This window comes from Akebia trifoliata, chromosome 1 (genome assembly GCF_017979445.1).
Source record: "Akebia trifoliata isolate Shusen 1 chromosome 1, ASM1797944v1, whole genome shotgun sequence".
Classification (NCBI taxonomy): Eukaryota; Viridiplantae; Streptophyta; class Magnoliopsida; order Ranunculales; family Lardizabalaceae; genus Akebia; species Akebia trifoliata.
Window position 1 is genome coordinate 34,403,164 of NC_141375.1, and position 23,733 is coordinate 34,426,896.

At 35.9% G+C, this 23,733-nt stretch overlaps 1 protein-coding gene and 1 pseudogene across 2 annotated transcripts; one reads left to right on the forward strand and one right to left on the reverse strand.

Annotated features, from left to right (window-relative positions):
• Positions 1–30: 30 nt before the first annotated feature.
• Positions 31–23,478, forward strand: LOC147412038 (MUS308 and mammalian DNA polymerase-like protein). Of its 2 annotated transcripts, XM_086455444.1 has the most exons (27): positions 31–410; positions 1,000–1,421; positions 2,067–2,256; positions 2,327–3,256; positions 3,908–3,972; positions 5,549–5,654; positions 5,734–5,934; positions 6,741–6,941; positions 9,571–9,732; positions 9,855–10,094; positions 10,323–10,535; positions 10,765–11,115; positions 11,266–11,418; positions 12,156–12,377; positions 14,272–14,490; positions 14,656–14,773; positions 16,385–17,589; positions 17,839–18,036; positions 18,161–18,420; positions 20,317–20,506; positions 20,611–20,721; positions 20,805–21,157; positions 21,750–21,858; positions 21,927–22,067; positions 22,303–22,399; positions 22,485–22,590; positions 22,672–23,478. In XM_086455444.1, exons 1-26 carry the CDS (start codon positions 375–377, stop codon positions 22,568–22,570), a joined length of 6,579 nt encoding a protein of 2,192 aa, XP_086311570.1. In that variant the 5' UTR covers positions 31–374; the 3' UTR covers positions 22,571–22,590; positions 22,672–23,478. The 2 variants fall into 2 exon arrangements, with proteins under 2 accessions (XP_086311570.1, XP_086311563.1); XM_086455437.1 differs by having other exon boundaries at positions 22,485–23,478.
• LOC147412039 (spermidine synthase pseudogene) lies at positions 12,810–13,771 on the reverse strand (annotated as a pseudogene).
• Positions 23,479–23,733: the final 255 nt, after the last annotated feature.

A 23,733-nucleotide genomic window follows, 5' to 3' on the forward strand; every position in this document is an offset into this window, starting at 1 on the left:
TTTCCTATGGTTTGAGGGTGGATTCCAATATTTTGGGATGAACTCCCAAAGCATCAATCGAGTTTCAAGACCAGAAAGACACCCTAACAAACGGATCAAGTCTCTAAGTTTATCTTCGTTTGAACTGATTTTGATCGGACGGTGATTCGCTATCGTACTAATTGCAAAGTTGAGGAAACTTGGTACAACAGTGCAACACCCGATCAATAATAATGATTAAAACCCTGTAAACTAAAACCTATAATTTGCCATTTGGAGACCTTTCGCGGTCTTTTTTAGAATTTAGATTCAAACAAATTCTGTAGCAGAAGCCTCGATCTCGTCTCCTCATCCAGCGAGTGGAGTTCACTTCACTCTGCAATTTCTCCTAACTAATGGCGTCTGGTTCTCCTCAAGCGCGTATCGATCAGGTCTGCTTCTAATCATTATTCGTTTCCTTGCGAGCCCTAGATCCCTACTTCATCCCCAATCTCTCTCTAAATTTTCGTTGTTCCTGATTAGAAAGAATGGTTAATTTTGCAAACACTTGGCGAGCAATCTTCTTTATCCCGAGGGATTTTTTTTCAAAAATTGTGGAATTTTCCCTTAATTTGGGTTTTTAATGAAACCGAATATTGTATTAAAGAAGCTTAACCTTCCATCGTATTGTTACGAACCTGAAATATAAAAACCTAGAATCTTGTCTCATGTAGGGGGCAAAACATCCATTAGTTTTTCTTCCCAATGTTTGTTCTTCTTCCGATATGAAATCATAAATCTTTATTTATAACCAGATTCCATAAGTTAAGATAGGAAATTCTAGGGATCCTAATCAATTCACGTTACTAAGAATCTTAATAATAAAACATTTTTATTCGTAAAAATTCAATGGGAAAGCTTCATTTGATTTGTTTTTTGCACACCAAGTAACTAAAACTTGTTCTTGACTTCTAACTGTTTCTTCAATCTCATTTAACTTGGGACTCTCTCTTGATATATTTGAATGGCGATTATACACAGTTTTACACTGCCAAGAAAAAGAACCTTCTATCGCCCGGTTTGAAGTCTGGGGGAATCGAAAAAGATGCAAAAACTGGACTTGAGGGCTCTCCTAGTGCGAAAGGTACTTTGGACAACTACCTCGTGAATTCTCAAGGTGATAATTTCAGGGATCATGGTGTCTCGTTGAGGCAAGAGCCAATTAAAAGGAATTTGGCCTTGGAAATTAATTTATCATCCGGAGTTGTACGTAAACAAGACTTTTCATCAATTCAAGAGCGTTCCCAATCTATTGAAGGTCAGAAAGGAACATTACGAGATTGTTCTGGGGTGAATGACGTAGCAGCTGAAGTTCCTGTGGAGGATACCATAGCTTCTGTACCTGGCATAAATAATCCAGAACTCAAACAGTTCACAGCTGACTTCTTGTCTTTGTATTGCGGGTATACTTGATTTACATCATTGATCTTCGGTCATATATATATTTTAAATTAAAATTTAGCATGATAGTTTAGTATTATTGAATTTTTTTCCAGTTTAAATGAATACTGGATTTGATTTCATCATTTCTCTTAACCAACCAAATACTCCAGAAGATCGATCTGTTGGAGAGGGGGAGAACTATAAATATTAGAGGGTCATAGGGCTTAATTGGGATATGAACATTCAAGAGTGGAGGAAAATATACACTCACTCTGCCTCACACATATGGGTGGAAAGAATCGAACCCGTGACTTATATGAACCTAGTGCTCTGATACCATGTTAGCCAACCAACCACTCCAAAAGACCGATCTGTTGGAGAGGGACCGGACTATGAATATAAGAGGGTCACGAGGCTTAATTGGGGTTTGACACACCCAAGAGTGGAGGAAAATATATGCTCAACAATTTCATAATGTATTAATGGCTCAAAAGACATGGATTTAGATAGAATTGAATGGAGGAAAAAGATTCAGACAGCCAATCCCAATTTTTTTTTTTGGATAAGGCTTTGATGACAAGCATGTAATGAATTAATGGATGCTTATGACTCTTCTTTATCTATGCATCATTTTCAAATCACTGATATTTCTCTATTTTGTGCAGAGAACTTCCATCTAGTGTAAGCTCCCCATCAGAGCCAAAGTTGAATGGGCACAAGAGAACTGGTAGCCCATCTCTATTAGCTGCGGCGAGTAAGACAGGCAAGAAGAGACAATATGTTCCCAGTTGGGATCAATCCCAGTTAGAAGGTGGAATCACTTGTTCTAATCAAGAATATACTGGAGAACTTGATGTAAGTGCTAATAAATCTCATTTTCAACTTTTTAATCTGATGTGCGTTAATTAGTGTTAAATTTATGTAGGGACCAAGTGGTAATGATCCAAATGAACCTCATGCAAGCTTGAGAAAATGCAATAAAACAGCTAATTCTAGCATAGGTATTGTTGAGTGTTATACACCTAGCTCATCGACAAGTAAGGCATGTACTCATGTGACCCCCATGTCAGTTCGTGGAAGCTCTATTTTTTCTCCTGGTGAAGCATTCTGGGATGAAGCAATTCAAGTTGCTGATGGTATGGTTGCCCCTCTCGATAAATTATCTGTTCATGCTGCCAATGAATTTAATGTTGTTAAGCGCCACTGTGATCAGAAGAACTCATGTGGGGATAAATTGAAGGACAGATTGGCTGAAGGTGACAACGTAGGCGGGAATTTAGAATCGAGGGCTTCTTTGGCATCAATCGAGAAGCATGGCAAAGGAAGTGTTGAGTCTCCATTAGGTATATCAGATAAAGAGATATCCCCTTTGCCTGTTAGGCATTTTGACTTCTTGCATGAGGACAAGAACTTGGATGCGATAAAGGTTTTTGCTCAAATAGGAGGCATAGGATGCAGTAGTGGTTTTACAAATCACAAAAGTTCACAGCCCCCTAGTTTTCTATCTCGTTGTAGTACAGCTGAGACAAAAGGACATACGCCAGAGGGGAAACTCAAGTCTTCTTTTATTATATCACCAAATATGGATCCTAACGTTCCATGTTCAACTGGCGTTGAAGAAATACACCAAGCACAAGAAATGGATCCCATTTCAGTGGAAGCTGAAAGCAACACATCTAGTGTACAGGAGAAAGATGCCAGGAGTCCTTGTGTTTCTCACCAAAAGTATAACGAAGCCGGTACTCCATCAAGTTCTCTGTTTCTAAAAGACTCTTTACAGCTTAGCAGTTGGCTTCCTTCCGAAATATGCAACATATATATGAAGAAAGGCATTTCAAAATTGTATCCCTGGCAGGTAATTTTTAAATGTGTAGCTGAAGTTGATCTTTCTCTTCCTATTACATGATAGTGGAACATGTTATTAGAAATACTAAAGCTAAATGTGGTCTATTTGAAATAACTTATTTTACCAAAGAAAGACACTTGTTAAATTATTGTTTTAGGATTTTGTGGTCTTATTCACCTTGGTTACTCTAAATCAGCTCTGTCTTCTTATTTTGAGAAACTAAAACCTATGTGCAACTTGTTCAATCTCATTTATGGATCAGTGTGGTCAAAGCTTTGCCTTGGTGTGAAGGCAATAAGTCATCTCGTGTTAGACTTAAAAAAACAGTGTTCCATGTGATTTACACACTAGAAAGATTAACAATCTACATGGTAGAAACCTTTTCTTCATCTTTCTTTTTCCCTCTATATTTTTTTTCTATTAACAATATTATTTTTATATAATGGTAATGATTGTAATAGTACTAAAATAATAGATAATTATGTTGCTTCCCCTTATAAAATAATATCATCTGAAATAATTGTTTAAAATGGTGCTTCCCCTTATAAAATAATATATAATTATGTTGCTTCGAAGACATAATTTGTGGTATCACTTTTTAACGTTCAATTCTTTCATGATTGAAGGTTCACAACCCAATTCACATTTTTCATTTTCTAGGTTGATTGTCTTAAGGTGGACGGAGTCTTGGAAAAAAGGAATCTTGTTTATTGTGCATCTACAAGGTACTAGTTATAAAAAGAAATGCAATATCATATTTCATGGAATCTTGCTATGCAATTAGGTATAATATGGCCGTGCTTTGTGTTGTTATCATGCTCTATATCATATTTTATAGAGATTGTGAGAAGTGTTGCACTGTGAGTCTTTTCATTGTTCTCATTTACTTAAAAAAATTACATTATTGGCTTTTTTCTATAACAATCACGAATGAATTAGAGTGAGTCAACACTACTTTAGGGTTGTGGAATCTTAAGTGGTCAATTCTTTCCTTAAAAGCTTCCTAACATGTCAGATATAGTTTTTCTATTGAGCTCTTGGACTGGAAGTTATGATTTTTTTCATATAGCCCAACTATGGTGGTGATGGAGTACGGAGTATCATTTGAAGGCCATTTCAAAGGGTTATCTTTGGATTTTGATTTTGGGGTGTTTTATATAATTCATAAGGGTTTGAATTATTTAGTATTTTTGTTGCACACTAATCAGATTAAAAGAAAAATTCTACAGTAAGACCAGCTATTTTTTATGGAGCTCAATGTTGGGTTTTCAAGAAGCATCATGTTAATAAATTGAGCAAAACAGAGCCAAAGATGAGGATATTGAGATAGATGATTGGAAATACTAGGAAAGATAAAATTAGAAGAATGCATTTGTGAAAATGTACAAGTAACTCCAATAGGTATAACCTATGAGAAAACCTTCTGAGATGTTTTTGGCATATTCAACAAACAAAGGTCAATTACAACCCTAGTTAGAAGAAATATTCAAGTTGAAGGTTCTAAAGAGGAAGACTAAAAAATATGTGGATTGAGACAATGTAAGCAATATGAACACACTTTCTATAAGTAGACGTGGTTTTAGGTAGAGTGGAATGGAGGAACAAGCTTTGTTTATATGACCCCAAATTCTTGAGATAAGGCTTTGTTTATGAAATGCGTTGACTTGTTTATAGTTTGGCATCTTATAAAGTTTCATAGGTTGGGCTTTACTTCATTCCATGCCACAATAAACAAGAGGTTAAAATTCAATTGCTAACTAAATCTGTGGTGGACTGATGCCTAGAAAAGAGATATTGATTTCTATATTATGGACGGTGTGCACTTGCCCACATAAGAGAAAAGACAGTACTATAAGCAAAGATATTTGTATTAGTTAAATTAACCTTTAGGTTTTTAATTCCCCTGAGAATTTTGGGGTGCTTTAGAAGAAACACATGTAGCTAAACCATCGTTTCTCTGTAAGAATACTCAGCTCCTTCCATGATTGAAGTACTTTGGGAGCCATTTTTGTGTTGGTTAGTAAGGTTTTTATTTGTATATTTTTGTCTGCATCAATGAAGGTTGTAACATTAGTTCGTGATTCATTGCATGAAAACTCTCTTCTATAGCTTTCTTATTTCTTATGAATGTATACCATTGTCATTGTGTTAGTCTTTGATGGAAATTCTTTTAGTTATCACAGAGGTTTGAGTGGTACTTGAATGGCTACTATTAATAAAAAGTTACACCTGCTTTTGGAAGCATTTCATATATTTTTGGGTATTTAGCCGATGCTTAATCTTGCTGTTGAATCGTCACAGTGCTGGTAAAAGTTTTGTTGCTGAAATCTTGATGTTGCGACGAATCATGTCAACTGGAAAAATGGCAATTCTTGTACTGCCATATGTGTCAATTTGTGCAGAAAAGGTATTTTTATTGTCTCTCTTGTTACTTGCAGGTTCCGTATTCTATATTTAGTACTGAAGATGTGACCAATTTGTCCTAGGCAGAGCATTTGGAAGTAATTCTTGAGCCTCTAGGTAAACATGTTCGTAGTTTTTATGGTAACCAAGGAGGTGGAACACTGCCTAAAGATACTTCTGTAGCTGTCTGCACTATAGAGAAGGCAAATTCGTTACTCAACAGATTGCTGGAAGAAGGGCGTCTTTCTGAAGTTGGAATTATTGTGATAGATGAATTGCATATGGTATGGATTTCTTTGATTTTGATCAAATCTTGTGCCCCTATTCGTTTAGATGATGTTCTCTCTAATCTCTTGTGAATGTCTTTTGGGGAACAAAAGGCATTCTCTGAACTTTATTGTCTGGTCATATCTCACATTTGACCCCTCAATCTCTTATTGACCATTTAGAAACAGATCCTGTTTAAATTGCGTTCTTAATGCATATGTTTGATGTTCTCTGCCACTAATGTAGATAGAATCTGATTTATCTCATGGAGATTGCTGATCTTAATTATGATGATGAAATTTTTGTACAATTATGTATATAGAAGTGTTCCCGTGCTATTTTCTAACTTTTTTTTTGCCAAACCTGTTTGGACAAGTAGAGTTTATTGTGATTTTTATCTTTTTGTACAGCACCAAATGCTGTTGCTGAAACTCAAGTTTCTGGCCATTCTAGAAAGTACCCTAAGTTGAGGTCAGCATTTTAGATGCTGATCGGTTATATTTTTCTTTAATCAAATCACGTCATAAAAAGAGTTTAGTAAAGAATCTTCTAATGGCACAAGGCTAGGAGAAATGCAATAACTTTCAGAGATCATTGGCCTTTTTTGTTGCTTACTTCTGTTTATATATATATATAATAGATGACTAGTGTTTGAACATCTTTTCCTTTCATCTTTTATTTCTCTCTGAATTTATTTCCTTCTCTCTCCCTCTCATTCCAGGCTGTTGGGGAGGGTGTGTATGTGTGGGGCTGGTGTATGTTTATACTACTAAAATGTCTATGTTATGCATGGATTTTCTAAGTTTGTAAATTGCCTCGACAGGTGGGTGATCAGAATCGGGGGTATCTTTTGGAACTTATGTTGACTAAGCTTCGTTATGCAGCTGGTGATGGAAATGTTGAATCATTTAGTGAAGAAAGCTCAGGTACGAGTAGTGGGAAATCTGACACTGCTAATGGTATGCAAATTGTTGGAATGAGTGCAACCATGCCAAATGTTGCAGCTGTAGCTGATTGGCTTCAGGTGAGTGATGTTAATCATTAATGTGATCCTTATCTTTTGATAGCCATGCATTTGGATTACTTCTGGATGAATTTATTTGTCTTTATCTAACAATGAAACTGGAATAAAGAATTAACTGACATTGACTAATAATTTTATCCATTTGTTTAAAGTTCTGTTTTGGAATGTTTTGGCTAAACATTCTGCTCTTTTGATATACTGGAATGAAACAGTGCCAAATTTTGAATGTATTGCATGTTTGCAAACTGTATCAATATTATATAAAGTATGTTTTGCAGTTTTACCGAATGTTTGGAACGTTTAGTACTGTTTCTTGGAACGTATGAATACTCTTTTTTGATATAAAATTAACTATTAAACAAATATTATAACTTCTAAGATCCATTCAATCACATAAAACAGACTTTTAAAACAGTATAAATGCTAGGGGTGCAACTTGGTCCGGTTCAAACCGAGAACCGAACCAAACCGATAGCTTTGGGGTGGTTAGGAACAAGTTGTGGTTCGGTTCTAGGTTACGAAAATGGAGAAGTGATCAATTTGGTTCGGTTCTTAGATCAATCTTGTATAGAACCGAACCAAACCGAGTACCGAATCCTTAATGCAATAAATATATATAATAATTATTATGAATTATTTTAAGAGTTAGGACATGGATTAATGATCTTTTATGGATAAACTAATGACTTTTTATGAATAGATTAGTGATTTATTGTATGAAAATTTATTTTTATTATATGTTTGTTTTTTCATTAAAAAATATTACTTAAATATTGGTAACCCATAGAACTGAACCAAACCAACTTTAGTTCGGATTGGGTTGTTTTGGTTCCAATGGAATTTGGTTCGGTTTTGGTTTTGGTTTAGTGGAACCGACCTATGTTGGTTTGATTCCAATTTGACCTCAAACCAAACCAAGTTGCACCCCTAATAAATGCATTAAATGCAATGTTTCTAGGTTCCTATGTTTATTTCAGAATGTTTCAAAGCATTTCAATTACATATCAACGTTAAAAAAATGTGATTTTTAATTCCAACTTTCATTTTAAGTACTTAAAAAATAGTTTTATATATACATTTATCTATGAATAAAATCTTAAATTTAATGATTCAAAGATAATGATTTTGAACATTCTAAATGTTTTGGTTTCGTGCATTTCATTTCGTTTTGGTTTTTGAAAAAACCGAAACACACAAAATTTAAACCTTTTTTGCTGCCAACAATGATGTATTTAGTATTTACCTCTTGTTTCCAAATAAATATTCCTAATTTACACATTAAAATGGCGGGTTTTAGTACAGTTGATGAACTTGTCGAGCTTTATTTGTTTTCCTGAGCTTGGTTGATTTTCCTTCGACATAGGTCAAATTGCGTGTTTGAGATGGATGAGATTCTTGCATTTCCTGTCTACACTAATTTGTTTGAGCTGCATTTTGTTTGTTTTCGATGGTTTCTATTCAATGCATGCATGCAGACGAGCCTTATATATTTAATGGCTTCCCATTGTTTTCTTTTCTTTTTTGTTTGGGAAATCATTAAAGTAATTGCTATGTCTACATTTCTTTAACATGATAAGGGTCGCAAAAAAAAAATCCGCCTAATCCTCTCTAGATGCATGTCTATCTTCTTTTCCTTTGTGCTGGCCTTCTTAAAGATTGCAGCCCCTAAGCCTTGCATTTATTATTTTGTTCTCCCTCACTAAGCTTGTAATGTATGGTGTTTAGCTCTTGGGGATAGTAAGAATTTATCGGATAGAAAAATCTATCAAATCACAATGAGTGGCAATGAACAGCAACAACAAAACATGTGCAGGCAGGCCAACAGAGTCTCTGATGGATTGGATTGGAATGATAGTTTTTAAGCCATTCAAAGGAATCTTATAACAAAATGCATTATAAGTCTTTCCTCAAGGGCAAATTCATTATCTACCCAAAGTTAGTGTATGGCAGGCCTCTGCACTAATTCACAATTTTATGGGTGCTTGGTGACACAATGCAAATTTTGCATGGATCACCTAAATTCTTAAGAAATTCTAGCAAATTGTTTGCAATACAAAAGGTGCCGCATACCCCTTGATCATGGTCTTTTCTTGGAAACTAATAGAAAATCCCAAATGCCCTTATCTTCAACCTTTTGTAAAAAACCCTTGATTTTTTGTGCCCAAAATCTGTCTTTTTCAGTCTCTAGGATAAATATTTTAACTCTCATCTTCAACCTCAAGATTCTCTTCCTTCAACCATCAAACATCAAGAACAACCTATCCAAAAAAAAAAAAAAAAAAAAAAAACCCTCAAGAACAAGATATAGGATCATTTGAAGACAATGCATTTTTGCCAATTCAAAAGTAGAAATTTCTGGCAGAGGTTGAAGATGAGGTCAAATATGTAATTTTTTTTCCAACATTTTATTTTAACAAGAACTCACGCAATTTTTTACATTGCAAAATTCAACCAAGCATAGGAAGTGATTTTGCCGGAGATTTTCTACTGGGCATGAAGCTCTAGCTTGTGTAGTAGGTGATTCTTGTCCTAAATTGTGGAGTTCGTGTCATACAAGCTGGATGCTCAATGTCTCACTATATATTTTATTCAGAGTTACACCAATGTATTTTACAAATTATATATGCAGGCAGCACTATACCAGACAGATTTCCGACCTGTTCCATTAGAAGAATACATTAAAGTTGGAAATTCCATTTTTAACAAAAAAATGGACCTAGTTCGAACAATTCCAAAAACTGCTGATATTGGTGGTAAAGACCCAGATCACATCGTGGAATTGTGCAATGAGGTAATTCTATTTCCATTCTACATTGTCTGGCATTTCTTATAGTTTTGTTACAGCTTTGACAGGAGAATCGTCTATACACTGTGTGGGACAGATTTGATTACTGAAAATTTTCCCTGATGTAGGTTGTTCAAGAGGGTCATTCAGTGCTTCTATTTTGTTCTAGTCGAAAAGGATGCGAATCAACTGCAAGGCATGTTTCAAAGTTTATCAAACAGTTTTCGGTTGGCACTCATGACGAACTTAGTGAATTCAGCGATATTTCTTCAGCTATTGATACCTTGAGAAGGTGTCCAGTGGGATTGGATCCTATATTAGAAGAAACTTTGCCTTCTGGTGTTGCCTATCACCATGCTGGTCTCACGGTAGAGTCTACCTGTTCAGATCACTGCCATACGTTCCTTTATGATGAATGGAGTTTTTTCCTCATTTACGTATAGAGGATGCTCTATTACTGTAATAATAATTATTACTATTATTTATTTTCTATACGACCATTTTTATGTTAACTTTATTCCGTATGGTTCATATGTACACATTTATGTTGCACCATTCTTGATAAAGCTTTAGACAGTGTTCTGATTTTCAAACAGGTTGAGGAAAGGGAGATTGTTGAAACCTGCTATCGTAAAGGACTACTGCGTGTATTGACTGCCACATCTACCTTAGCTGCTGGTGTTAACCTTCCTGCTAGGAGAGTTATATTCCGACAGCCCAGGATTGGTCGCGATTTCATTGATGGGACAAGGTACAAACAGATGGCTGGTCGTGCTGGTCGGACTGGAATAGACACCAAAGGAGAAAGTGTATGTTTTGATGCTTATTGCATGTTTTTCTTATTTCTGTTGATGTTCTTGGTGAGCTTTTGATGTATTTTATTCATCTGTTTGTTGGAGCGTTTTTGTGCTTATGAACATATGCTTGATACAAATTATTGTGACAGTTCTTCATTTCTTGTTTTCTTCTTGAACCTGCTTGAGTATTAATTCCGTTTGCAAATCAGCTTATATATTTTTCTCTTTTCACCTAAACCAGGTATTAATTTGCAAGCCAGAAGAGATTAAAAAAATTACAGCTGTTCTTAATGATAGCTGCCCCCCATTGCAATCTTGTCTCTCTGAAGATAAGAATGGAATGACTCATGCAATCTTGGAGGTTGTTGCTGGTGGGATTGTTCAAACTGCTGGTGATGTCCATAGATATGTTAGGTGCACTCTTCTCAATTCAACGAAACCATTTGAAGATGTTGTGAAATCAGCCCAGGATTCTCTTCGATGGCTTTGCCATAGGAAATTTCTTGAGTGGAATGAGGAGACTAAGTTATACAGCACCACACCTCTTGGACGTGCATCTTTTGGCAGTTCTCTCTGTCCTGAAGAATCACTTGTAACTTTTCAACTTTCAAATATATATATGAAATTTTTTATTATGTTTTTCGCTCTGGGAACAGTTCTTGAGCATTTTCTTATCATTAATATGTTCATTTGGCCAGCACATTGTTTGTTTGTAGTTTAGCTTATTTGAAATCTTTTATAGGTTGTGCTGGATGATCTTTCAAGGGCAAGGGAAGGATTTGTGCTTGCGTCTGATTTGCACTTAGTTTACTTGGTCACACCCATAAATGTTGATGTTGAGCCAGATTGGGAATTGTACTATGAAAGGTTCATGCAATTGTCTGCTCTTGAGCAGGTCAGCCAGCAGTTCATTACTCACTCTTGCCAATCAAATTGCAGAACATATGCTACTTTATACTAATAGCTACTCATGCTATCAGTATATTTTACCTTTACAATATAACTGTTCATTGAGTAGATGTTTTTTCTGTAAATGTTGGGGAGATTAGTGTTGCTAGGTGTATTACTTTTCGGCTTTTATTTCATTAAAAATTGTTTATATTTGTTGTCACACCTTTTTTTAATAGATAGAGAATTTAATAAATGGAGATCGAGAAGAACTACCAACATACAATCAAGAATGTTTATTTCTTTGTCTTGAACCTGTTTTTAGAAAGATAGAGAACTGCTTGGAATTCATTAATTTCTCCTCTTGTTCCCTTGGCTATTATTTGTTACCGTGGCATGATGAATTATTGATATGTTGAATCTTGACTAAATTTTTGTTTCAATTTGATGAAGTTTAACTAATTAATATATTAACTTGCCATTTGAAATAATATCTTCTATTCTTAATCACATTATTGGAAATAGGCTTCATGGGAGTATTCGACTTTTTCAAAAGAAAAATAATTCTCTTCAAGTGGCCAAATTCGTTACTATTCGTGCTCATTGTAATAAGCTGTTAATTTCTGATGAAATAGTCGCAAGTGTAGCCTCATGTAGATTATTCTGTTGATAGCTGTTTTTTTTTTTTTTTTTTGGTATTTATTGTGTATCACTTATTTTTTCTTTTAAATTCACGAGATGCAGTCAGTTGGCAACCGAGTTGGTGTAGTTGAACCTTTCTTGATGCAAATGGCCCATGGTGCTCCTATGCACAATTCATTTAAATCAAGAGAGAATAGGAAAGGGTTGCATGGCAGATCTCAAAACCGAAATTCCACCATAGGCCATAGTATGCTTTCAGAAGAACAAATCCTTCGTGTATGTAAGCGCTTCTATGTGGCTCTCATCTTGTCAAGACTTGTGCAGGTGATTTCCTCTTATGATAGATGAATATTCTTGGCGTTTTTCTTTTTTGTATGTTCACAAATAATTGTTCAATTTATTCCTGAATTCCTTCTAGTGTAAGGTGCACTTTCTAACTTTATACATAAATAATATATGAAATTTCCATAAAATTTCTCAAAAAATTTATGAAATATTTTTCGTTCCCAAGTATCGGCATCAAAGAGACCCATTGAAGTTTCATGTAATTTTAATTTTCGTGTATGATCATAGCTAGTTTTCATTGGCTGACCCCTAATACTAAGCTGACTTCTAATATAATACCTTGTCCAGCCTTAACTTTCTACAGTCTAATGTGGCATTGCCCATTTTGCTAATGATGATTGCCAAGTAAATCGAAACTAAATCATGTGCCTCATCATTCTCGGCGGTCTTTCCATTAGGTAGTTTGATAGATCACCTTCTTTGCAAAAGAGCGCAAACAGAATGGATCCCCTAGTTATAAAACTTCAAGTGTCCTATTGCATTGCTGACTTCCTTTCTCATCTATGGGATTCAGCAGATGCTTGAAATCAACTGGTGGCTCCTTGGTGGAGCAAACCGTGAAACCAATCACTCCATTGGATATGTAGGAACTCTATCTAGTTCGTGCATAGTTGACAGAGGCTTTGAATATCTGACTTAAGTTAATATCTTCTATGATGTACATATGAAGCTGTATCATTTCTGCTTAGATACAGACTTCTCCAAAGCGGAGAGATTTTGCCACCGACTTCAAGGAGGGTTTCTCGAAAAGCTCTGTGCAAGACCCAATTGGGTCGGTGGAATCCACTATGATGAAGCATCATATGTACCTTCGGAACAGCCTTTGAAAATGCAACTCCATCACCATTGTGGAGAGTTACAGAAGGATCCTCATACCCAACTACTAGGTTGGGGAAGAATGTCTTAGAAACATCAACAGCTATTCCATCAATTTTGCATATATCTATCTGTTCAACAGAAGAACGGCGAGACAGTTCCTGGCTTCCTGCACAACACCACCATCTCCTCCTATAACCAATACCTTCTTTGGGGTTGTTATGGAGCAGAGTGGAAGCTGAGTAATCATTTTTCGTTTGCACATTCATCCATCTCTGTGACCTGAATCATCCCATCCAAAACGAGAACCTTTCCATGTGTTGCCGGCTGAATTACTGTAATATTTTTGTATTCGGAGTTTCCTTGAAATAAGATCTTTACAACCTTTAAAGAATGTGCTTCTTCTGGCCACTTTGGGCTCATCTCAGAAAATTGCCCAGGAATACGGATGACACCATTCTCATTGTTATTCACATCAGGGTTCATCTTCTCGGCCTCTTAACAGGCAGATCAGAAGCAAATGTAGAAGAAGCAACAATGCCACTCTTTTCGGCCATAGAACTAAACTCAAGCAAGCATTTTTAACTTGTGAAAGAAAGAACAATCTCAATCCACTTCTAATAGTAATCGAAGATATCATGCACAAACTGTCTCAAAGAAAGAGAGAAAATTGGGAAATATCTGCTTAGACACCCACAGACATCGAAATATGCCTCGTCATCGAAATTTAGTTCCTTGTATATAGACACACAAACACTTATGTTGTGCACACTTATTAATGCACATGTTTATGTATGTGTATTCCAATCTTTGTGCCAGCATAAATTTCTCATATTTTAATTCTGAAAATTGCAAAGTATAGTACCATTGTCAATCTCTTGGTAGTTGTACTAATATGTCCATTTGGCATAGAAACCTTTTCATTATTTTTCTATGCAGAGAGTTGTATTTGATTTTATATAAAGGATTAGTTTTGCATGAATAGTAATGCGCATTTCTGGTTTTTGAATACTTCAGTGCCTTGATAAGGCCCTTATTGTATAATGCTTGTATGCAGGAGGCACCTGTGGCTGATGTCTGTGAAGCCTTCAAAGTAGCTAGAGGCATGGTTCAGGCCTTACAAGAGAATGCTGGAAGGTTTGCTTCAATGGTTTCTATGTTTTGTGAGCGACTTGGCTGGCATGATCTGGAAGGCTTAGTTGCCAAGTTCCAGAATCGCGTTTCATTTGGGGTGCGAGCAGAAATTGTAGAGCTCACTACCATCCCATATGTTAAGGTGAGTGTATTCTTTTAGTTCTTTCTGTGAATGTTTTGTTAGCCTTATCTCCAGAACAATTAAATGAGACATTAAGACCATTTGAGCTGATCCCTGTTTTTTTACAACTTTTATTAGTTCAACAGTCCAGAATTGATCATGCCAGACATTTCATTTGTATTTTAGGGTTCTCGAGCTAGAGCCCTCTATAAAGCTGGTTTACGCAGCACTCTAGCCATTGCAGAGGCATCCATTCCCGAAATAGTCAAAGCTCTATTTGAATCTTCTTCCTGGGCGGCACAAGGTGGATTTTTATAGGATTGGTTATGAAGTTTCATTTCATCAGTTCTTTGATTTGTGCTTTTCGATGATATATTGATGCTTAATGTTTGATTCATGTAAGTAGGAATATGTTATTTATTGAGCAAAAGAATTGTATGAGCAGTCATATGTGGTTTGATTTATGAGTAGAACTAGAGATCTAGGACTACCTTGAATGCTTAAGTCTGGTTCATGGCATTCGCTAATGGTGTATAGGCATGTTTATCAAGGCACTCCTTAAGGCCACATTAGTTAAAAGTTACTAAGTAGTTATTAAATAAGATGTGTGGAAGCCTTTCAGGTGGTAGAACCTCATTGACCGATAACCAAAAAAGGCGTACATTTATTATAGTGAGGCATGCACCTTTTTCACACCTCTGGTAAACCTCACTTGTGTTGGGTTTGATCCCTTGGCCCTTCGGTTGGATCTTGTCTTATTTTGTGTCTTTCAAGTGTACAACCTTTATCTATGGAGTTGTACTTTTATCGTAAACGATTGCCCCTCCCTCTACCCTTCCCAATTTAGGGGATGCACACAATTACTTTTACCCATCCAAAATAATGGAAGAATTTGGATGATTGTAATCATCTGATTTGTTGACTTTTGACTCTAATTGATCTCTTTGGAGGAACCCGTTTATGCCAAGTCCCAACCTTCGTAAACAGGGTTGATTCTATTTGGGATCTTTATTTTATTGGTTAATTTGGAAAATGCGTGCTCATGAGGCTTATGCCTCATACTTTAGACCCATAATGCATCTTGTCCACATTTTCATATTTTTAAGACATTCATCAATGTTTCAAACTTGAAAAGTTGGCCCCTTTTCCTAGAAAGATAGCATAAAAGATGTGTTGTACTAATAAAAAAGAGGTAGAAATCCCAAATACGAGAAAACCCAAAAATTTAAAAATAAAATAAAAATAATGATAGTTTAACTCACTAACAAAATGGATGAACAGAACAGATGGGCTAAGCTAACACAAAATCGATGGCTTCCCGTCAAATACATTTTTTTAAACTATCCAAAAACAAGCATCATTAAAATACTAAGGTTTACATTCTTTCTCATTATTACTCACCATATCCTCAAAAATATGTGAGTCAACTACAGTAAACAAATGCGAGAAATTTCCACAAAAATATAACTTAAAGTTAGAAAAGAAACCAAATCACTAAATATCATTCAAGAAAAATCTGAAAGACATACTAAGGAACAATCCAACAAATGCCAGAACATAGAAACCGTTCCACATAGACATGCACATATACATGCCCAAGTTTTATGTTTGTGTATCCTGATGTTGAACTTGTGTGTAATGTTTCTTGTTTGTGTTGCTTGCTATGGAAGAAGTGCATAATTTCTATACGCTTATTACCACACATATTCTTGTTGATGGTGGTCAACAATTATTCTCTACCCTTTGGATGCCATTATTTTGGTTTTTCCTGCTTTCTTATTAAGGACGTGGTTCTTTTTATAGTCGATGTCACGGTTAATTTATTCTTCTCTTACATATCCTCTGTAGTTTTGCAATTCAATCCTCTCTTTTGGTTTCATCCACTAATTTGGACATTTTGACTGCTTGATGTTAGAGGGTTCTGGACAGAGACGCATCCAATTGGGACTAGCCAAAAAGATAAAAAATGGTGCACGCAAAATTGTTCTTGAAAAAGCTGAAGAGGCAAGAGTAGCTGCATTTTCAGCTTTTAAATCGCTTGGAGTTATTGTCCCTCAGTTTTCTCGACCCTTACTATCCACTGGCACTGGGAATCTCATCATGCAAGAAGGTGCTATGGCCTCTTCTGGTGAAGACACTACTGGCAGCTTTGTTGGTATAGAACATGAAAAGGATATCACAGCTAAACTAGGCGCAGAAGAAAGAAATGAGAGTTCTGATAATGTTGTGATACAACTTGAAGGAAAGAAGTTAACTAAGATACCAGATATCAGTTTAGGCACGTCTGCAATGCAATGTACATTTGTTACTGGCAACCTTGGAGTATCGGTTGAAGGTTCTGTCTTAAATGTAGCCAATGGGGGTAAATCAAGTATTGATCACACAGAAAATTCAGGGGAACCCCTCTCTACACAGTTGCGAAATGCTGACAATGACAAGAAGATAGTTGGTGGGTATTTTCATCATGAACAGCAGGAAGGTTATAGCGGAGGACTTCTATGCCACAATGTTCGTGAAAACATTTCTGTGAAGGGGCCTATTAATGCAAGCAATATGAATGGTGGATTTGATTCTTTCTTGGAGCTTTGGGAGACAATCAAAGAGTTCTATTTTGATGTTCACTTCACCAAGCGGTCAGAACTGAACTCTATTATTCCATTTGAAATTCATGGCATGGCCGTATGTTGGGAAAATTCTCCTGTGTACTATGTCAACCTCTTGAAGGATCTAATGTGTTCTGACAAACTAAATTGCAAAGTAGAACATGGGAATCTTTCCAGGAGCGCCATTGGTGACATGAGTAACGTTGTACCTCCAAATCATCGGTGGGAGATAGCTAACCATAGATGGAATAGGATAGCTAAGATCATGGCAAGAAGCGATGTTAGAAAAATCAGTTGGAACTTAAAAGTTCAGATTCAGGTGTTAAAAAATCCTGGGATTTGCATTCAGAGGTTTGGTGGCCTGAACTTTGCAATAAAGGATACAAACATTGAACTGATAGACAACTCATACTTTTTGCTGCCCCCAATTTATGTACAAGATGGAATCGACGTGTGCATTGTCTCATGGATACTTTGGCCTGATGAAGAAAGGAGCTCTAATCCGAATCTTGATAAGGTAGTTCCTATTGTCGTGACACATGTTTTTATTTATTTAAAATAGGAAATATTTGGAGATCTGTAATCCACATAGATTACTTCTTCACTGTGTGAAGTGAATATTCTTGGGTTGTTTTTATTCTCTTTTATGGAGAAATTGCGTAACTGTTAATCAACAACCGGAACTTGGGAACCTTTTTAAGTTTCATTGATTTATTGGCGATTTATCACGATTCAAACTTTCAATTGAAGTTGTAATAATTATCAGGAGGTTAAGAAAAGGCTATCCAGTGAGGCTGCTGCTGCTGCTAAAAGGAGTGGTATGTGGAAGAATCAGATGCGCAGAGCTGCACATAATGGTTGCTGCCGTCGTGTCGCACAAACCCGAGCTCTGGGTTCTGTATTATGGAAGCTAGTTATTTCAGAAAATCTTGTTGAATCACTTCTCCACATTGAAACCCCTTTGGTAGTCCTTCTCATGATTCCAACTATAAATTTCTCAGTTCAATGTAGTTGGATATTCTGTTATGAAATTGGTTTCATACTTGGAAGATTTTGGTACCTATTAAATGCTTATGTTTGTATTGTAGGTCAATGTTCTTGCAGATATGGAGATTTGGGGAATAGGTGTTGACATGGAAGGATGCCTTCGAGCAAGGCATATATTGAGTAAAAAGCTTAAGGAGCTTGAGAAGGAAGCTCATAAGCTTGCTGGCATGACATTTTCACTTTATACATCTGCTGATGTTGCAAACATATTTTATGGGCACTTGAAGTTGCCCATACCTGAGGGTCACACTAAAGGAAAACAGCATCCAAGCACTGATAAACATTCTTTGGATCTATTGAGGTACTGAATTGTTACATTTTTCTTGCTCTTGTCCATGCCACGAGTCATTCTCAAGTTAACTAGTAGAGAATTTTGTATTTTCTTTTGCCAGTTCTGTGAAGTATACAGATAACTGCAGCATTTTCCCCTACAAGGCCTAAGCTAATAGTTCTACTTGGTGGAATATCTAACTTTGAATGATATTGGCTTTTGCATGTTCGTCATCATTATAGTGTTTATCATGTGTAACAATGTTATTTTGTATTATGGTGACTTTTTTTTCCACCAGATTTGAAGCTTCTTGTGTTGAAGGCTCTCTTGGGTTGTTGGCTTTCTTTCTTTTTTATTTTTTATTTTTTCTTATTTCATTTTATTTTTTCTTTTCACTAAAGAAGGGTAAAATTTTAATATAATAGATCATTATGTGACTATTGTCCTATGGGATTACCATCTGATTGGTAGCTTTCTAACTGCATTTGGGTGTTTTCTAGTATTCTAATTGCTTTTGCTAGCCTTCTACTTGATTTTTTTTAACATATTTTCTTGCATGTTTTCGGATACCTATCGAATTGGGACGTGGTTGATCCAAAACCGATCTGATAGGTTATCCAATCAGATTCTATCGAAATCCAAGTCTTCAACCCAAAATATATCGGATTTTGGGTCTGATCCAATCCATTGACAGCCCTATTTTCTTCCCATTGGGTTACAGCACTATTGATGTTAACCATATTGTCAATGAATGCATTCCAAAAGAGGTCAGATTTTGTGGATTAATATTCCGGGTTTCCATGGATTCCTTACATTTTGGGTTCGAGTTGGTCTGGACTTTTTTTGAGCTGAATGTGGGCCTTGGATATGTATATAGCTGCCTAAACATCTCAGGCCCACCGTCAGCTCTCTAATTGCTTTAATGGGCTCCATTTGATTCTTCTGGATCTAATATTTTTTTGTCAAAAGTTAAGCCCAATCTGGTTTGTATAGCTGGTATCAAAAAGTAAAACTACCTTATCATTCACGTTGTTTTTACATTATCCCACCTCATCATTTCTATTTTTTAATTTCTAATGTGTAATTTAAACTCTTTAAATCCAATTAAATGGAATTAAATCTATGCTGATATATTTTCTTATTAAACTCCTATTTCTAGGACGGAAAGTCGTAAACTCCCCCATTACTAATGTGGCTCTACTTAACATAGCAAAGCATTTTCTTATATCACTGCTGTGAAGTATACCGAGAATTGGCAACATTTTATCCTAGAAAGCCTAGGAGTCTAGCCTTCTACTTGATGGAGTATCTAATTTGACATGATATTTGGATTTTATCATGTTTGTCATCATTATAATGTGATGTATTTGACCTACATATCATCCATAATAATGTTATGATATATTTTGATGACTTCTGTGTTTGGCTTAGAAGCTCCGATATTAAAGGGCCTCTTGGGTGGTTGATATTTTCTCTCTAATCAAATGCAAAATTTTGATATACAAATATAATGATTGTCGTGCGACTATTGTCCTATGGGGTTACACTCTGATTGCTCGCATTCTAACTGCATTTGGGTGCAGTCAAGCTTTGGCGGTGCTTCCATCATTCAGTTTTATCTTTCATATTTAACTGTGCCCAATTAGGGCATCATGTCCACATTCTTAAAGTTTCTGGAAAATATGGCATTTCTAATGCCATTTGAGTCTTTTAGACTGTATATAGTTTTATATTTATTCCAAGTCATAGTCCTGTGATTTTTCTGCCAATTTGGATGGAATTAATTGTAAAAGAAAATATTGTTTTATTTTGTTTTCGAGCTACCCCTTTTAGTTGATGTGTTCCTGGATTTGTTGGTAGGCTCTCTGCCTGCATCATTTGGTATAGTATTCATGGGCTTTAGATTGTGATTTTCTTTATTTTCAGGCATTATCATCCTATCGTTTCAATTGTTAAAGAGCACAGGACACTTGCGAAGCTCTTAAACTGTACACTTGGATCAATATGCTCACAAGCTAGGCTATCTATGAGGTCACAAAAATATACATTACATGGCCATTGGCTCCAGACCTCTACGGCTACTGGACGTCTTTCGATAGAGGAGCCTAATCTTCAGGTTTTTAGTTTATATTTTTTATTTGCTTATTATTATTATTTTTTCGTGTGCGCAATTGTATTATAACCATAACTTTTCTGATTTACTTCATTGGATGTTTACAGTGTGTGGAACATACGGTTAACTTCAAAATCAATCACATCTCCACAAATACAAGTGATTCAGATGCTGATCATCATGTAATCAATGCTCGTGATTTCTTTACTCCTACACAGGTAACTACTTTTATTCTCATCCCGAGGAAGAATGCTCAGAAGTTGCTATGGTATACCTCACTCCCTTGAACTACTTATTATAGGACAACTGGTTGTTGCTGACGGCAGACTACTCTCAGATAGAACTCCGATTGATGGCTCATTTCTCCAAGGATTCTTCATTAATTGAACTTCTTAGTAAGCCAAATGGCGATGTATTTACTATGATAGCCGCACGATGGACTGGGCAGCTGGAATCGACTGTTAGCTCCCAAGAGCGAGATCAGACAAAAAGATTGGTCTATGGTATTCTTTACGGAATGGGTCCTAATACCCTTGCAGAACAGCTGAACTGCAGTTCAGATGAGGCTGCAAATAAAATTCAAAATTTTAAGAGTTCTTTCCCCGGTGTTGCTTCCTGGCTCCACAAGTCCATTGTATCTTGTCGCCAAAAAGGGTGAGGTCAATTTTTCATTTTCCTTTTCTGAAAATGATGAATTTTTTGGAGATGGCTTAGTTAATGATAAATGTAGTGATGAATTTCTGTAAGAGCAATCAGTATCTAATTGTATACTTGTTGATTAAAGAAAAATATCTGAGTAGATTTCTAGAGCCACAAATACAATGTTTGAAAGGGAAGTTACATTCTGTTTCTTTGGACGAAAGCCAATTTCAATGTGTTGACTTGGGTGTCTTGCAAACAGTTTTAACCATTGTCATTAAAATTATGCATCTTCTCTTTTTTCAACTGTTTTTTTTTTTATTTAGGTTTTTAATTTGTTTATTTGTATAGTGTACTTCAAGATTAGTTATCTATATGAATTAATTAGATTTGTCTATAAATTTGTTTTTTTTTTTTTTTAATTTGTCATTTGGCATCCATAGTTTCGGGGGCCTTCATAATTTAAACTCTGGTGGAGGCATTCTGCTTTATGCAAATGATAGGGGTTTATGTTTGACATGTTTTCCTTATGTGCATAACGCTCTTCAACATGTTTTCTTGTTTATTGGTTACAATGATGTTTATTTGCTGAAACATTACAATGCAGGTACATTGAGACCCTGAAGGGCAGAAAACGCTTCTTATCAAAAATAAAATCTGGGAACAGCAAAGAAAAAGGGAAAGCTCAGAGACAAGCTGTGAATTCTATTTGTCAGGTAATAGAAAGTACTACTTACCAGGCTATTTTGAAGCCACCTTGGTACTGATATAGATGTTTCTTTAGGGCTCTGCTGCAGACATAATCAAGATTGCAATGATAAATATCCACTCAGTAATTATCAAGGGATGTGAGAAGCATACTTCAACCACTGCGTTTGCAACACAATTTCCTATGCTTAAAGGCCGCTGTCGAATTCTTTTGCAGGTGCATGCTTTTTTATTTATTTATTTTTATTAAAGGTATACAATTTATTTATTTATTAATGATAAAAGGCTGATGGTTGGTCATGTTTTTGGGTTATCTCTGGAGAGATGTAGTTTTACGTTAGTCCTTTATTTTTAGTCAGGTCTGTTCTTTCTGAAAGATTGGTAAGTTTTGTTTGTTTGTTTTTTTTTAATCGCAATAATTTCTGAGTATCGTGTCGAAAATTGCTGTCCAGGTACATGATGAACTTGTACTGGAAGTTGATTCTTCTGTAGTAAGGGAAGCTGGATTATTGCTACAAATGAGCATGGAAAGTGCTGTGTCACTTCTGGGTATATATAAGATCTCATTACCAATTGACATCTTTTCTTGATTCTTTGGTAACATGTTTGCTGATATGCTTTTTTGTTGTTTCAGTTCCTATGCATGCCAAACTGAAGGTTGGAAGAACATGGGGCTCATTGGAGCCTTTCGTGGCAGAGCATTATAAAGAATTGTCATAGTTTCTTTCGCTAAGGATTTGGTGAGATTCAAATTGACTTATTGGACTTGTCAATCTGCCATGCAATGAGTGAATGTGAGGCTGACTCTCAAATGCACACAGAAGGGTAATTCTCATGGAGTGGATGCATCGAAAGACGTGGGTCTTTCCCATTTTCTACGACATTTGGGGTTGAAACTTGAGTGCATGTGAGGCTAACAAAACTTGAGAGGGTAAGAATATCCCGAAACCATCTAAACACACACTGAAGGGCACTTTTCTTGGAGTGGATGCATCCACGGATGTTGGTCTTTCCCATTTGCTATGACATTTGGGGATGGAAAAGTTTGAAGAGACTTGTCCAGGGAAAGAAGAGTGCTGTGGTAGGGCTTTGAAGCTCAGAACTTTATTCCATAAAGACCTTTTCAGTTCTGAATGGTTAGGATATTTCTTAAAGATGTTTTGTGGTTCACAGCAGTCAGACAGGGTTAAACACGGAAAAAGAGTCATTAAACAGAGGATTATCTGGATGATTTTGGTCTTGCTTTGGTGATGGTTTCTATGAGTGGAACTGAAAACTTGCATTCCTTGAAGAATTGGCTGAAGTTGCGGGTGGGAGAAGGATTTAAGCATGTGCCAGTCAAAACAGGCTTTCTGATTTAATTCCAGATGATTTGGTGAAATGTTCTTACACTATAGTATGTTCTGAGCTGCCTTGTAAAATATCTGAAATACAAGAAAGAAGCCATGCAAATGGCCTGAAGAGGAAATTATCTCGGAAGATCTGTGTACTGTTGTGCTTTATTTTTTTCTTGCTAGATACTTGTAATTAATTCCCTCTTTCTCCAATCCATTCTTTCACTGGTATGTATACAATACTCTATTTTTTTTACTTGGTCTTCAATAAAAGTCACATTTTTTATTTTGCAATATCTGCTGGTGCTTAAACTGTAGTTTAGGTAAGTTGGGATTTAGTGTTGCTTTGAGTTTGGTTCTTTGGAGAAAAACTATGTAATTTCAGTTGATTTCATGTTATAGCTAATGCAATACTTTTCTGAACAAAACCTTCAGTAAATATCTGTGCCATAGGTGCAGTTAGGACTTCTTATGGGTGTGGATTGTGGAAAAACATCATGAAGATTCTCCCAGTATTTAGGGTGAGAACTCAGTTTAAGGTGGGAAAAG

Excerpts from the sequence above, each read along its gene's own strand:
- LOC147412038 (XM_086455437.1), top strand. The coding sequence starts at position 375 with ATGGCGTCTGGTTCTCCTCAAGCGCGTATCGATCAG. Across the intron at positions 5,655-5,733 it reads TGTCAATTTGTGCAGAAAAG|GCAGAGCATTTGGAAGTAAT; the intron begins GTATTTTTATTG and ends AATTTGTCCTAG. Across the intron at positions 11,116-11,265 it reads TCTGTCCTGAAGAATCACTT|GTTGTGCTGGATGATCTTTC; the intron begins GTAACTTTTCAA and ends AATCTTTTATAG.